Source organism: Schistosoma mansoni (genome assembly GCF_000237925.1).
Source record: "Schistosoma mansoni, WGS project CABG00000000 data, supercontig 0214, strain Puerto Rico, whole genome shotgun sequence".
NCBI classification, from domain to species: Eukaryota; Metazoa; Platyhelminthes; class Trematoda; order Strigeidida; family Schistosomatidae; genus Schistosoma; species Schistosoma mansoni.
The window spans coordinates 167,479-181,895 of record NW_017386083.1 but is presented as its reverse complement, the minus strand read 5'-3'; the positions used below and the strand labels follow the sequence as shown (position 1 = coordinate 181,895).

The following is a 14,417-nucleotide window of genomic DNA, read 5'->3' as shown; positions in this document are numbered from 1 at the left end:
CATCGACGACATCCTGGAAACAGCTCTGATGGATGTAAGTAATGGCGGTGTGGATATGTTGCCTGGAGAACGACTTCTCGACCTTGAGTATGCGGATGATATTGTCTTACTGTGCGATAATGCCCAAGGCATGCAATCTGCACTTAGTCAGTTGGCAATCAGTGTCCGCAGGTACGGCATGTGCTTTGCACCCTCCAAGTGCAAGGTACTCCTACAAGACTGGCAGGATTCTCATCCTGTACTCACCCTGGATGGTGAGCAGATTGAAGTAGTTGAGAAGTTCGTGTATCTAGGTAGCTACATAAGTGCTGGTGGTGGCGTGAGTGATGAGATTGATGCACGTATAATGAAAGCCAGAGCGGCTTATGCCAATCTGGGCCGTCTTTGGCGCCTTCGTGATGTTAGTCTGGCTGTAAAAGGTCGGATATACAACGCGTCGGTGAGAGCAGTTTTGCTCTATGCTTGTGAAACCTGGCCTCTCCGAGTTGAGGATGTTAGACGTCTCTCTGTGTTCGATCATCGTTGTCTCCGAAGGATTGCTGACATTCAGTGGCAACACCATGTTAGTAATGCAGAGGTTCGGCATCGTGTGTTCGGGCGCAGAGACGATAATTCAATTGGTGTCACCATCTTGAAACACCGACTTCGGTGGCTTGGACATGTTTTACGAATGTCGTCCCAGAGACTTCCACGTCGTGCATCATTTGCCGACTCTGGGACTGGTTGGAAAAAGCGGAGAGGAGGTCAGTGTATGACATGGTGTCGTGGCATGAAAGCTGCAAAGGGCTAGCTTCTGTTGGTCCTTCACGACTCCCTGGCTGGGGTCCGAGAGATGGTGCAACACAGTGGCTAGAGACGTTATCAGATATGGCTCAGAATAGAAGCCAGTGGCGATCCTGCTGTAACCTTATTTTACTTTCTACATAAAGAGTGGTTCTAACTTTCTTAACTGAAAGAGTCTTCTGGTTGTACATTTCAGTCCGCCTTATCTTTTCATCCCTTCTCCCCCTACTTTCATTATTTTGTGTGGCGCATATGTATCTGGTGCCCTTTTGTACCAATATATATGTGTTTAAATAAATAAATAACTATATTCTCGTACTGTTGATGTATATTGTGTCTCCGAAACCATAATGCATGATTCTAGTGTGATCATTCACTTGACCTTATCTAGCCATCTCAGGAAACCAACGATATATACTCTCCATCTCTCTGGCGACCCGGCGGTAAGTTCTCGTGTCTGATGAGTGTAGGCATGGCATTAATTATGAGGGCAGATCAATCACTTTCAGAATAGATCCATCATAAAAGTCGCCTATGTACTGAAAGTCAGAATTTTCAATGCGAACGTCAAGACAGTCCTACTGTACGAATCTGAAACTGGGAGAACTACTACAACCATGGTCAAGAAGGTACAATTATATATAAATATTTGTCTACGCAAAATACTCAACATTCACTAACCAAATACCATCAGCAACAGCCTTCTTTGAGAGAAGAAAAACCAACTTACAGCTGAAGAGGGGATTCGAAAAGGACGTCTTAAGTGGATAGGATATACATTGAGGAAATCATCGAACTGTATCACTAGGCAAGTCCTAACTTGGAATCCTGAAGGGAAACGGAAAATAGGAAGGCCAAAGAATACATGACGCCGGGAAATAGAAACGGACATGAGAAGGATGAATAACAACTGGAAAGAATTGTTGAGGACAGGATTGGATGGAGAATGATGGTGATTGGCCTATGCTCCTCGATGAGGGGTAACAGGCGTAAGTAACTAATGTGCTGTTCGGCTAGACGGCTCCGTAAGAACTCATGTTAGGTACACACATTGTTACCTTCCCTTCATCTCTGCGTACGCTCCCACTGACTGCAGCCCGGATGAATTTTACAGAAGGATCTCAGACATGGTACTCGTAGCAGGTGAATTTAATGCCCAAGTAGGTAGGTTAAACAAAACAGAAGGTCATTTAGGTGGGTATTTTAGTATTCCAGCTCAACGAACAGGTAATGGTGACCGTCCGCTGAAACTGTGCTGGGACGAAAATCTATTTTTACCATGTACTAGCTTTAAGCATAAGGAGAGATATCGTTTAACATGGTGAACCCCTGCACCTAAGCAACGAAGGACTGGAATAGACAATATTGCCATCAACAGAAGACTGCCGCTCGTTCTGGAACACATGTTTAGACTCTAATCATGCTCTAATACGAGCCTGTATTCGCTTGCGCCTCATCGGACTCAGAAAAGCCACATTAAGAAGACTCGTTAGAGTTGGACTCAGTGACGAGAAAGCCAAAGGTAAATTCCAAAAACATCTGAAGTCACACATGGACAATTTTGAAGACGAGACTGACCCTGATGTTTCTTGGGAAGATATACGAACAACTGTGGAAACAGCAGAAACATTTATTAGGTCACGAATAAGCAGTGGAATTCTATTAAGTCTATTGCACCGACAGACTCTTGGTATGGCAACTTGAACCGATACATATATGTGCCTGGTCCTTCGTTTTAGCCGACTGACTTCTCATCTAGCCCTGTCTGTTTGAGTCCAGAACCCAATCTCAACTTCCACTGTATGATTCATGTATTTCAGACATACGCAATTTATATGCAAGCAAATCAGACCGCATTATACCATAAAATAGAAAATAACAAATTTGCAATATCAAACCAAATGTGGCTGTGTGTGAGAGACTGTACCTAAAAAATTGTGAATAACTTAACAATAGTGAACCTTTGGTGGCCCTTTATTTAGACGCCAATCAGACTGCACGATGTCGTTGACGGGCTCACCACTTTAATGGCACAGAATTTGACTCCAGTTGGATTGTATGCCGATTTTCATCGAAGTACACATATCGTCTATCCTCGTATGAAATAATCGACTTAAGCCGCGATAGTGTATAACGGAATTAAATAAGTCAAATATTTTGTACATAGTGATCTGAACAGACAATCAAAGGGACACAGCGAAATGACGCGCAGTGGAGAAGGCGTGTGAGCCAACTCCGTTTAATCAAGCGTTAATCGATACTTATAACTACACAAAGATAAGTTACATGTGATGAATGAGATAGGAAATGTATAAGCCCCAGCAATCACCATTCGTTTATTTTTCGTTAGGATATAACACTCTTTTTTAGAAAATCTGAAGCTTAGATCCTGATTTTAAAAAACATCGGTAACTTTGAGTCCCAACAACTCTAATATTAACAAGAGTTCAGGGGCTAGAAAAAAGTCACACAGTAAGTAAACAGTGATAATAAGTCAGAACAAAATCGTTAAATCTCAGTCAATAAAATAAGATTACTGATCTCAAAGACAGAATAAAAAGACACAATCATGTAAATTATTGGAAGAAACAGTTGAACAAAATTTCACGATGTAGTGGGGGGTATTTGACACCGACACAAGGAAAGATTAACAGAAATCTCTTTTCGAACACACAAATCAGGTTTCTGACTCCTGATATCAACAGCTTCAGGAGACTGGGATTTGGCTGCTTATTAATTCCCTTGAAAGACTGCAAGATATTGACCTGATTTCCTGTATGCAAGAGATGTTTAGTAGTTGCACCTGCTTGAAGGCTTTTTGGAACATGTCTGATAAATCTAAGATATGCCATTCTTTCTGTTTGCACGATATATATTGGAGATACATGTAAGTTTGTAAACACAGTTGGCGGTAACGAAAGGGTTGCTTAGTGACTCTTGACTGAGCTATTGAACATATTTTACACAGTATTAGTAGTTTAGCTGCCCAGTAATTTACGGCTTATTCGGTGTCAAGCCTCTTGATAATTGCGCTCGCCACGTCGGTACCCTTAAAGTTGTTATCTATAAACATCGGTCTTTTGTTGATTGCAAACGTACCCTTCTTTTCTTTAGCTTTTCTGTGTTTGTCAATGAATTTCTGCGAGTAACGGTGTCGTTTAGCCATTCAGTGTTTATTAATGCTAAATATCTTTTCTACTCTATAAAATAGTGTTTTGACCAACTCTTTCTTGTAACTGACTGGGCAAAAACTATAAAAATTAGCCGAAGGTTGAAATATCCCTTCTGGCATAAGCAAGAAAGTGGGAGATGACAATCTTTTCGTATTTCATAGTAAATTGTATGTTAGGATGAGCATTATTGAAGAATTCCAACAGGCGGATTGCATGCTGTCTACTGTTACATCAGCATATCTGGAGTAGTCTGTCATTTCGTTAATCACTTTTTTGATCTCCGTGTTTTCAAGATAATCCATGAGAATGTCTTCTATAGTTGGACCTAATGGACTTACTATTGCTACACCAATTTTATATTGTATGGTTATTGAGTCGAAAATAAACGTCTTTTGTGCACATACGATTTTTTTAGCCCAAATTCAACAACGCAGTTCGAACGCCAGATATTCGCTTTTAGTCCTCTCTCTTCTGTAAATAACCCTGGAAAAAAACTCAGCAAGAATTTCTTGACAGTGTCTATAAGCGCTTGGTCATATGAAAGCATTTTGGGAGGGACAGTTGATTCTCCTTACTCTTAGCTGTACCAGGGCTTTTGGAGGTGCGGAACACGATAGATTAGTTCACATGTTTAACTCCATATAAATTCGTTTTATTCTACGTAGTGATATCTCAAAAGTATTTCTTCAGCAATACTTATACACAGTAATTTCTCTATATTTCTTTTTTATTGACAGAGTTCTTGCTGTTTGATTTTGGCGTCTGCCATTTTCAGTTTCGCCACAAATATTTTCGTTTTCTACATCGGACTAGCTTTATATGCATTTGCATCCTCCATCTTTTTTCCGAGCGTAAACGGTTTGGTTTCTTTGTACACTACTGCAGAACAACAAGTATGTTTAGAAATATTTTTAAGTGTGAGCGAAAAATTGAGTGTACCTTAAGCACTTCCTTGTCATATGACGGAGATTTTCTTAAAAGCACAAAAATCGGGAGTTCGGTTCAACTACTTAAATGATATTTTTGATTAAAATAAATAATCTGTTAATGTTTGCACTTCCGTTTTCAAGATAATTGAAACGTTACAACAAACTCCTATTAAACACAAAAACCAGGTATCATCTTTCTGTTATGTCGCGTGGCACTCGAGACTAATATAGAAGGTTCTTGTATGTATCAGAAGTATTCACCCACCTAATGAGTTAGAAAATTAAGAGAAAAAGAGGAATTTTATTGGGCTAAACCGAATCAAATGCTCAGGGTTATAAATATACATCTTAGGAAATAAAATGATATACTGGCCAATCACATGTACTTGTAACTAGATTTTTTATTGGGACAGCTAAGCCTCTTTCTTTGACCACTCTGGATTAAGCCACTTCATCGCCTTTCATTTCCGAAAAGTAGGTTTGGCTTCTTGTATTGAGCTGGAGGCTTTGGGATGGGAAACCATCAGCAGTATTAAATTATGTAGATAACATATTACAGTTCCACTCATCTGACTGACACATCTGAACTATTGATTTACACTGCATAACATGTATTTTTTCCTTTCATATAGTTTTCCATATGGCATAGATGAGTCTTCTCACAACACACATTTGGTAACCACAATTCTTCCGGGAACATCTTTAGTTTTCACTAGCAGTACCTCTGTAAATACATTATATTGGTCATCTGTTAGCTTTAGGAATGTAACAAACATAATACATCGCAGAACAGAGATTTTTTATAACACAATGATCAGTGTTTGCTATGATTGGCGAATACTCTCCTATGAAGGTGCTTCTGTCTCCAGTTTAAGAAGCATCATACCCTGCTGCAACATAATCAATAGAAATTCTGTTTAAAATACGTTACCTGATACTTCTTACTTAGTATCTAAACAGAAGGATGTAGCGATTTCGAGATTATTTTACATAGTTCTATCCAAAATTTTCTATGCGTTTACAATTTTTTGCTATTTATCACCGTTAAAACTGCTCTAAATGATGGGTTTTAACGCTACGTTCCTGCCACTGACAACAGCCTACGCAGTATTTTGTTTGCTTTGGTAGTATTTAATCAGGGCCAATTTCGATGTAAAATTTCCAATTTTTTCTGGATTTTAGGGACAAACGTTGGGTATATTCCGTTCATTGAATGCATTGGCTCGTATCATGGGTGCGGTGCTTGTTAGTACAGTTTTTTGGATTTATGGACCCATCATAACCTATATGTCATGTACTATCCTCCTAGGTTTACTGCTTATTTACAAGGAAATTACTTTAGAAGTAACCAAATGCCAGTCCGAACAAACATACAAGGACGAGTAAATTATCAACAGACCATGAGGCAAATTGTTGTATATTTATTACTAAACAAGTTTCTTTGTTATTAATTGATTCACATTATCGCGTACCATCACAGACAATTTCCTAAATAGTTTGATAAATGCTTTTGCTGTTAAAATTAATCAAATCCTTTAGAATTTAAAGCAGTGACTTAACATGAAGTTTGTTTTTGATATATAAGTTCACTTCTTCCACTAACCTACACCTGTTAACCCTCATGGAGAGAATTGGCCGCACCAAAAATATGCCAAATGACGCAAAGATTTTTCATCTACGTAAGACATTAGGTAAATACGGGTTAATGTTGAAGGTTACGAACTGACTAACGCTTAGGAGCAATTAATAAACGAATTAGCCCCAGAAAAAATATACACAGTTGAATGAAAAACTAAACTCACATTTAGGACATTTCGCCGTGCCAGATAGTGAGAACAACTTCGCAGGATTTATCAAACATAAAGCTTGATTGATTAATAGACCGATATCTCCACCCTGAAATAATAGAACCAAATACCCAGAAATTATTTCCCCTGTGTTACATGACACTTTGATCAAATTTCATTCCACGAAACTAAGTGGAATGCTTTTTGTGACTGATATTGAGATACCACAGTAAACCTACGAAAAACACACAAATACACTACTTACGCACGCTTTCTTTAGTAGAGGATCATTGGCCGCCCACCAGCATTCTCAATGCAACTCTGTCCTGGACAATCCTTCCCAGTTGTTATTCATCCTTCTCATGTCTGCTTCCCATTGCCTACACAATGTATTTCTTGGTCTTCCTATATTCCTGTTCCCTTCACGATTCCAAGTTAGCGCTCGCCTCCTGATGCAGTTTGATGATTTCCACAATGTATATCCTATCCACTTGAGACGTCTTTTTCGAATTTCCTCTTCATCTGGAATCTGGTTTGTTCTCTCACACAGTAGGCTGTTGCTGATAATATCCCGTCAACCGATCTGTAGTATCTTGCGTAGACAGTTGTTTACAAATACCTGTACTGTTTTGATGATGGTTGTGGTAGTTCTCCACGTTTCAGCTCCGTACAGCAGAACTGTGTTGACGTTCGTATTGCAGATTCCGACTTTGATGTTGTCTGACGGTTGTTTTGAGTTCCATATGTTCTACAATTGTAGGAATGTGGCCCTTACTTTTCCAATCTTCGCCTTTACGTCTGCACCAGTTCCTCCACATTCATCGATGATGCTGCTAGGATACATGAGAGTTTACACATCTTCCCAGTTATTTCTGGAGAGAATGTGGAGCGTATTTGCAGATACTTGTGTGTCTGACTTCAATGCTTCAGCTGGCATTTTGTCAGATCCTGCTGCTTTCCCACTCTTGATTAGTCTGATGGCCATCCTGATTCCTTCGATCGTTGGTGGAGTAACATCCATAGGGAGGTGAACGTTTGTGTCTCTTACAATGTAAGTACTTGGAAATTGTTATTCGTAAATTAGAAGGGTCATTTGGTAGAGGTCAGAATTATTTGTAGTAGTGTGAAGTCACCACCAATATAGTACTAATATAACGGATTAGAAAGGTGTATGAATAAATGTATAGTTGGAGAATTTCGTCTTGTTATTCGAGGTAATGATGACAATACCGTTGTTGGATGTAATATGTAATAAAAGAAGTATTTACAAGGTAATTATGATAAAAACGAATCCATGTGAATCGGGAACTATGAATGTGATAAGTAAGAAAGATATAAACACAAACGTGATTGGGAGGAGGGATAAGAGGTTTTATAACATTCTGTTCAGGTATACAATAGTCCAGTCGTGGGCCAAGGTAAGCATAATGGCTAGATATACACAGAACTCCGGTTTCCTGAAGTTGATACAGATGGCTTCTGCTATTTAGAGTAGCCATAATCTAGCTCCTTTAGGTAGGTTCTTTGGGACTTGAGTTAAGACGAAAAAGCTTCATCTATATTAATATGATGTTTATTATCTACCAAGTGATAGGAAATGGCGATGTTGATCAATTTAATGACTCCTTTTCCCAACAAAGCCCTCTGAGTACGGCCTGTGTAACTAGCATCACAGGAACAATTGAGTTGGTGTGCACATATGGGGCAGCTTATCAACGGTATTCTACCCTCGATTTTTTGCGTAAGTAATAATTTAGTCGAGAAGATTATATGTATTATTTATTATATTTAAACGCATAAACATTCGTACAAGGAGGCGGCACCAAACAGATATACACCACATAAACTATTCGAAGGTGTGAAGTCTGGAATATTCCTCGAGTGCCCAAACTGACGCGGGTGGTTATCTTAGGGGGCCGCACCACGAGCCTTCGAACTAAAGGTTTAACCCACAAGGCAGTGAAGCATCGTGAGGAGATGTAGTCCCGTGGTAACCGATGATCAACGACTGACTCATACGCCATTTCTTCCTTAGGGTCCTGGAGCTCATGTACACCATTGGTTTGGAATCAGAGTTTTCCAACTCCTCTAGGTAAACTTTCCGTGTCGACCAACCCGGTTAAAGTGCCGGACATTCGCTTTTGTTCCTCTCATATTCGTAAACACCCATGACGCGAGAAGGTAGTGAGTTAAATTTTCTGGCAGAGGCCGCATACGCGTGGACATGTGAGAGTATTTCGAGAGGAAGAGCTGACTCTGAGAAGTATCAATGCATGCGGGGCAAAGGCAGAAATGTAACTAAAACATCCTTTCAATAGATCTTTTAAGCTGTGTCAAAATATCACCCACTATGTCCCCTTTGAATTCCAGTTCCATATATATGGTTTTTTACTGACCAGTGTCGCAGTTTCTTTTTTGTTACTTCCTGACAGGAATTTTCTCTGAAAAGCCGTTATTTCGCAATTCTTTCTTTAGTTTATCTAATGCCCTGATACGGCTGAGAGTGGGGAGAGTCCGCTCTCCCTCTCCAAATGCTCTCACATGGCCACGCATATATAGCCTATGCCAGGGAAGTTCTAATCACTGCCTTCTCGTGGCATTACTGTTGTTTACGAAAGTGAGAGGACGGAAAGCGAATGTCCGGCGCTTTAACCGGGTTGGTGAACACTGCGAGTCCACCTAGAGGAGTTGGAAAACCCTGATTCTAAACCAATGATGTACATGCGCTCCAGTATCCTGAGGGAACAAATGGCGTATGAATCAATTGTTGGTCACCGGCTACCATGGGACTGCATCTCCTCACGATGCTTCACTGCCTTGTGGGTTAGACTTTTACGTCAACGGCTGGTGGTGTGGCCCCCTAAGAAAATTACCTGCTTCGGTCTGGGCACCTGTGCAGTATCACAGCCCTCGCGCAAATAAATGAAATGACGCTTTCCACTGACAATGCTTTTCTCGCCCCTACTAAAAGTCAGACAATTTACACCATTATCATTTACCACGTTGCTTATTCACTCCCTTTTATTCTTAATTTGTGTATCCTTACTTTTCAGCTTATGCAGCAGCTCGCCCATGGTAGAAACCCTGTTCTATCTAAACGATCTCTAGTCACTGTCTGGTCGAAAGTGAATGCTTCTACCGAATACGTATACTGAACCAGTTTTTCTGAAACCACATACGCCGTTCAAACTGATCCACCAAATCAGAGGGAAGTCTACAAGCAACTCCAACTTCGAAACCCGAGGAGCAGGCTGGTTTTCGTTCTGGTCGAGGATGTATTGATCACATCTTCATCCTCCACCAAATGTTAGAACACTGCCATACTTATCACATGCCAACAATCGTAGTGTTTCTTGATAATAGGGCCGCTTTCGATTCGTTGGACAGGACTGTTCTCTGGGATTGTCTATTGAAGGAGGGTGTGTCTGACAAGTTTGTTAACATCTTAAAGGCCCTTTATACAAACACCATAGGCAGAGTGAGGGCATACAACCACCTCTCTCCATCGTTCCATTCAAGTAGTGAGGTTAGTCAGAGTTGCCCAATCTCACCATTCCCCTTCAACTTTCACATTGTTGACGTTCTAGAAACAACTCTGATGGATGTAGGTAAGGGTGATGTGAATCTGTTGCCTGAAGACAGACTTCTCGACCTCGAGTATGCAGATGATGTTGTCTTCCTGTGTGATGATGCGATACTGCTGTAACCTTATTTTACTTTCTTCATACTGAGTGGTGGTTCGACATAGGAAGTAGTTAGGTAACAAGTCGCCTATTATTCTCAAATAATGTTTCTACAACCTGAACATGCAGTAGAAACTTATTATTTCCAGATGTTTTGATGCGCTTTCGATCACATTAATTACCACGGGTTTGGACCTGTAAATATTTAGTGGTAGGCTATTTTCTACCTATATTTTTACAGCAGTGTATTACAGACGCATAATTTATTATATTGGTAGCTGATAGGTTGAGCAATATGTTTAAACCTTGTCAATGGTGGCCAAAGAAAAAATCCCGCTATGGACGTTTGACCACTAAGATTATCAAAAGAGTAATAGTTCAACATCTTTCAGTATTGTGATTTGTACTTAAGATGGTGGAGAAGATTTGTAGCTCTGGTGGATTATTTTGATGGAGTTTTGTGCTCAGAACTAAATGGTTTGGTCGTACTTGCCGAATTTATAGTTTGCCTATCAATAAAATAACGAGTTATGTGCCAAGTTACTGAAAATGTTAGAACTTTGGACTGATTAACTTAATAACTAACGGTTCAAAGTTTCTCTGTTGAAGCAATATATTCCACAACTTCCTACTTATAAGCTGTGCCTTTCTGTTAATGATGAATTTTGAAAATCCTATACGAGCGTATGGATGGAGGCACCTTTGCCATTGCAAATGATTTTGAGCCATGTCATTCAAGGTCTCTAACTATCGATTGCTATCATCTCGCGAATCCTAACCAGGTAGTCTACACCTACCAACAGGGTTTAGTCCACTTGTCAGCGACTTCATCGATTCATGCCGCGTTTTGGTCTGGCCGCCCCTAGCTAGACGAGCCTTTTGTATCCGTGCTGAGATTTCGTCACACACCAGACCACAAGGGCTGATGAGACTCCCAAGATAAGTGAAGCGGTCAACACGCTCAACTACTCCACTCCCTATCATTAGTTCAGGTGCCGATGCAACCCAATCCCGATGTAACATTTTGCATTTTGAGGGAGAGAATCGTATCCCGAACATGCCTGCATTGTTGCTTATAGTGGTTAGAAGGCTCTGCATTTTGTCAGCGTCTTTACCAAATAGAACTACGTCATCGGCGTATTCTAAGTCAACAAGTGAATCTCCTGGTAGTCAAATGCCGACTTACGGTCGAGAAGTACTTCGATTTTGGGGCGTCTGAATGTGTGTCTTTGTTCTAGGACCTGACATAAAGTGAATATCTGGTCTATACAACCATGTCCAGGTCTAAAACCAGCCTGGTTTTCTCTAGTCTGCTCTTCACGAGCTTTGTTTAGGCGTCGAAGTATTATTGAAGCTAATATTTTAGACACTATATTAGTCAAACTGATCCCTCTGTGATTGTCACAAGAGGACTTTTGTCCTTTCTTATAGACTGGCACAATCAGTGATTGAGACCAGTCAGATGGGATTACGTCCAGTCCCCAGATTCTACCTAAGACCTCAGTCAATCTCGTTGCTAGTACTAGACCACCATCTTTAAAAATCTCAGGAGTAAACCTGTCAGGGCCTGCTGCTCTCCCTCGCTTCAGATTTCCTATAGCTTTTTCAACCTCGTAAAGAGTTGGCGAACTTATAATAAATCGCCATTCAAGTCGACTGTGGATCGTGGGAAACCAAAGTAAGGATGAAGGCCAGTTGAACTGATCCCTAAAGTGTTCTGCCCATTGATCCAATCTCCTGGTTTGAGAGTGAATGATTTCTTCATCTTTTTCCGTGATAATTTCGATGACAGTTGGGTTCCTAATACCGGTTTTTTTAATAAGTCTGATCAGTTGTCTGCTGTTACCCATTTCCGCTGCCTTTTCCATCTCTCTTGCTTTCGCTACCCACCACTGTTCGCGATCGCCTGCACTTGGTTGTCCGAGGGAAACAGCTTATTGCTGTCATACCCCTCTGCAGCTGTTAGTACGACTTCGCCAATATAGCTTGGGCACGGTCATTATGTGCAACTTATTATCATTCACGTTAAATATACTACTCTACGCTCAGCCCAAATCTTTTCTTCTGAGAAGTTAAACATCATATTGCTTATGTAGCGATAAGACGAGTCAGTGTTCACAATGATGTGACTTCCATGTAAAATTCCATGGATTAGTTAGTCACATCATGACGTATCTTCTGTTTTGGGATTGAGTATATCATTATTATATCAACGATAAATGTACTAATACTGAAATAGGCCATAATTCCACACATTCACTAAAAAGACATTCCTAAATTCTTCTTTCTGTTATTGAAAACGTGATTGGTAAGATACTCTCATAAATTTGTCTTGACCTGTGAACGGATTATTTTGATTGTCAAGTTATCAGGTACACTTTTGAACGTACCGGTTTTGTTCAACAACGAATTTATGATGATACCAACAAAAGAGTGCAGAGCGTTTGTGAAGTCAAGATTTGATGGTTAAACCTTTTGATGACTCTCACCATTCTCTATTATCTATTTGCATTTGGAAAACAACCTACGTTGAACATTTGACGTTCTCATTATACAGTCGTGTGGCTGAGTTTGGAGAGTGCTTTACATTATTTTTGTCGTCTTAATAATATGCTAGGAGATTACCCCTCATAGTGCCGTTTTTTTTAATTGTGTTAATAGATTCCCGGCTACTGTGCCTATAGACCATACGACATAGAGACCCATCACTTAACACGAGTTCTTGTAAGGACCATCGAATTCTTCGAATTCCATTCAGAGATCTCACGCTTTATAGTTGGTTACAGTTAGGACCCGAACGATGCTCTAACAACCAATAAAAGGAGAATAGGGGACAAATACCTGAGACCTAATAAACCTTTTGGTAAAAGTGTTCCTGTAGAGCTAACTACAATTAAATTCAACTGTGATGGATTTCTGAAAGCTTAGATTTCTCACACAGGAGTTCCGTTAGTTATGGTGGTGATAGTTTGTGGTAGGCGTCGAGTCGCGATTGACTAAGATCACCACCACATAAAGATTACGTGTTAGGTATTAGGTTGCATCCCTCCGTAGGCCGAAAATTATGAAGTAGTTGACGGTTGTAATAAGATATATTTCTTGTCGATCTCGTGGTATCAAAAGAATACTGAGATTGTGTCAAAGCCCACAAGTGGGACTGCCGAGCATATGCGAGTTCGTGCATGGTCACAGACAATGGGAGAAAGTATACGTTTTGTACACATAAACAAACATACAGTAAAACAATCACTGGTACAATTGGTTACAATAATAATTGTTTCCATTACACCAATCACTTTCTCGCCATCAAAATGTGTCACCACAAGTTCATGATGACTTTCATGGATTTCAATCGGGATTGTCTGATGTTCTTCAAATGTAGCGCTAAAAATATGATGCCAAGATTCTGTACACTTGTGTCTTATAAAGGATAAATCACATTCATTCATTCATTAAAAGCTCAGTGAGCATAAGAAATACTTTGTTTCATGACAACAGGATCACCAAATATGAGTTCTTAATCCTTATTCACTTCTTATGAACAAGTTCAAATGGTTACAAAATGTGTGGTCTTAGTGTTTATCATACAACACAATGAGCAAAAAGCTCTGTTTGCCTTAAGCTAAGGTCACAAACATCCCATCATCCCCTGAATACAAATAAAAATGGGCAACTGCACAAAACAAATAGATAAATAGCAGACTCGTGATTCAACGTTTTACACTATAGTGAATTTCCCGGTTGACTACTGACAGATTATCTTTCACTGCAACATAACTACAGTAAGCAGAGATGGATAGTGGCTAGCAGTGGAATCCAAGACGCGCGTTTCGTCCTATTTGGGACTCGTCAGCTGGATGTACCTGCATCTCAGAGTTGATGTTCACTCTGGGACTCGAACCCAGTACCCTCGCTTCAAACGCTATCGCGTTATCCACTCGGCCACAACAACAACATCAACAACAACAACCAAGTATACTTCTACTTATCCTACCACTACGACTTCCATCAATCCCTCCGACCATTACTACATCACCTACCATTATACACCTTGTTCCCATT

The 14,417-nt window shown here is 40.1% G+C and overlaps 1 protein-coding gene across 1 annotated transcript; it reads right to left on the bottom strand.

Moving 5' to 3' along the window:
* Positions 1–3,359: 3,359 nt before the first annotated feature.
* On the bottom strand, positions 3,360–3,635 carry Smp_205010 (unnamed protein product; the record flags this gene model as incomplete). The annotated part of the gene is made up of 1 exon (XM_018792510.1): positions 3,360–3,635. The coding sequence occupies one exon, from the start codon at positions 3,633–3,635 to the stop codon at positions 3,360–3,362; it is 276 nt and encodes a 91-aa protein (XP_018647231.1).
* Positions 3,636–14,417: the final 10,782 nt, after the last annotated feature.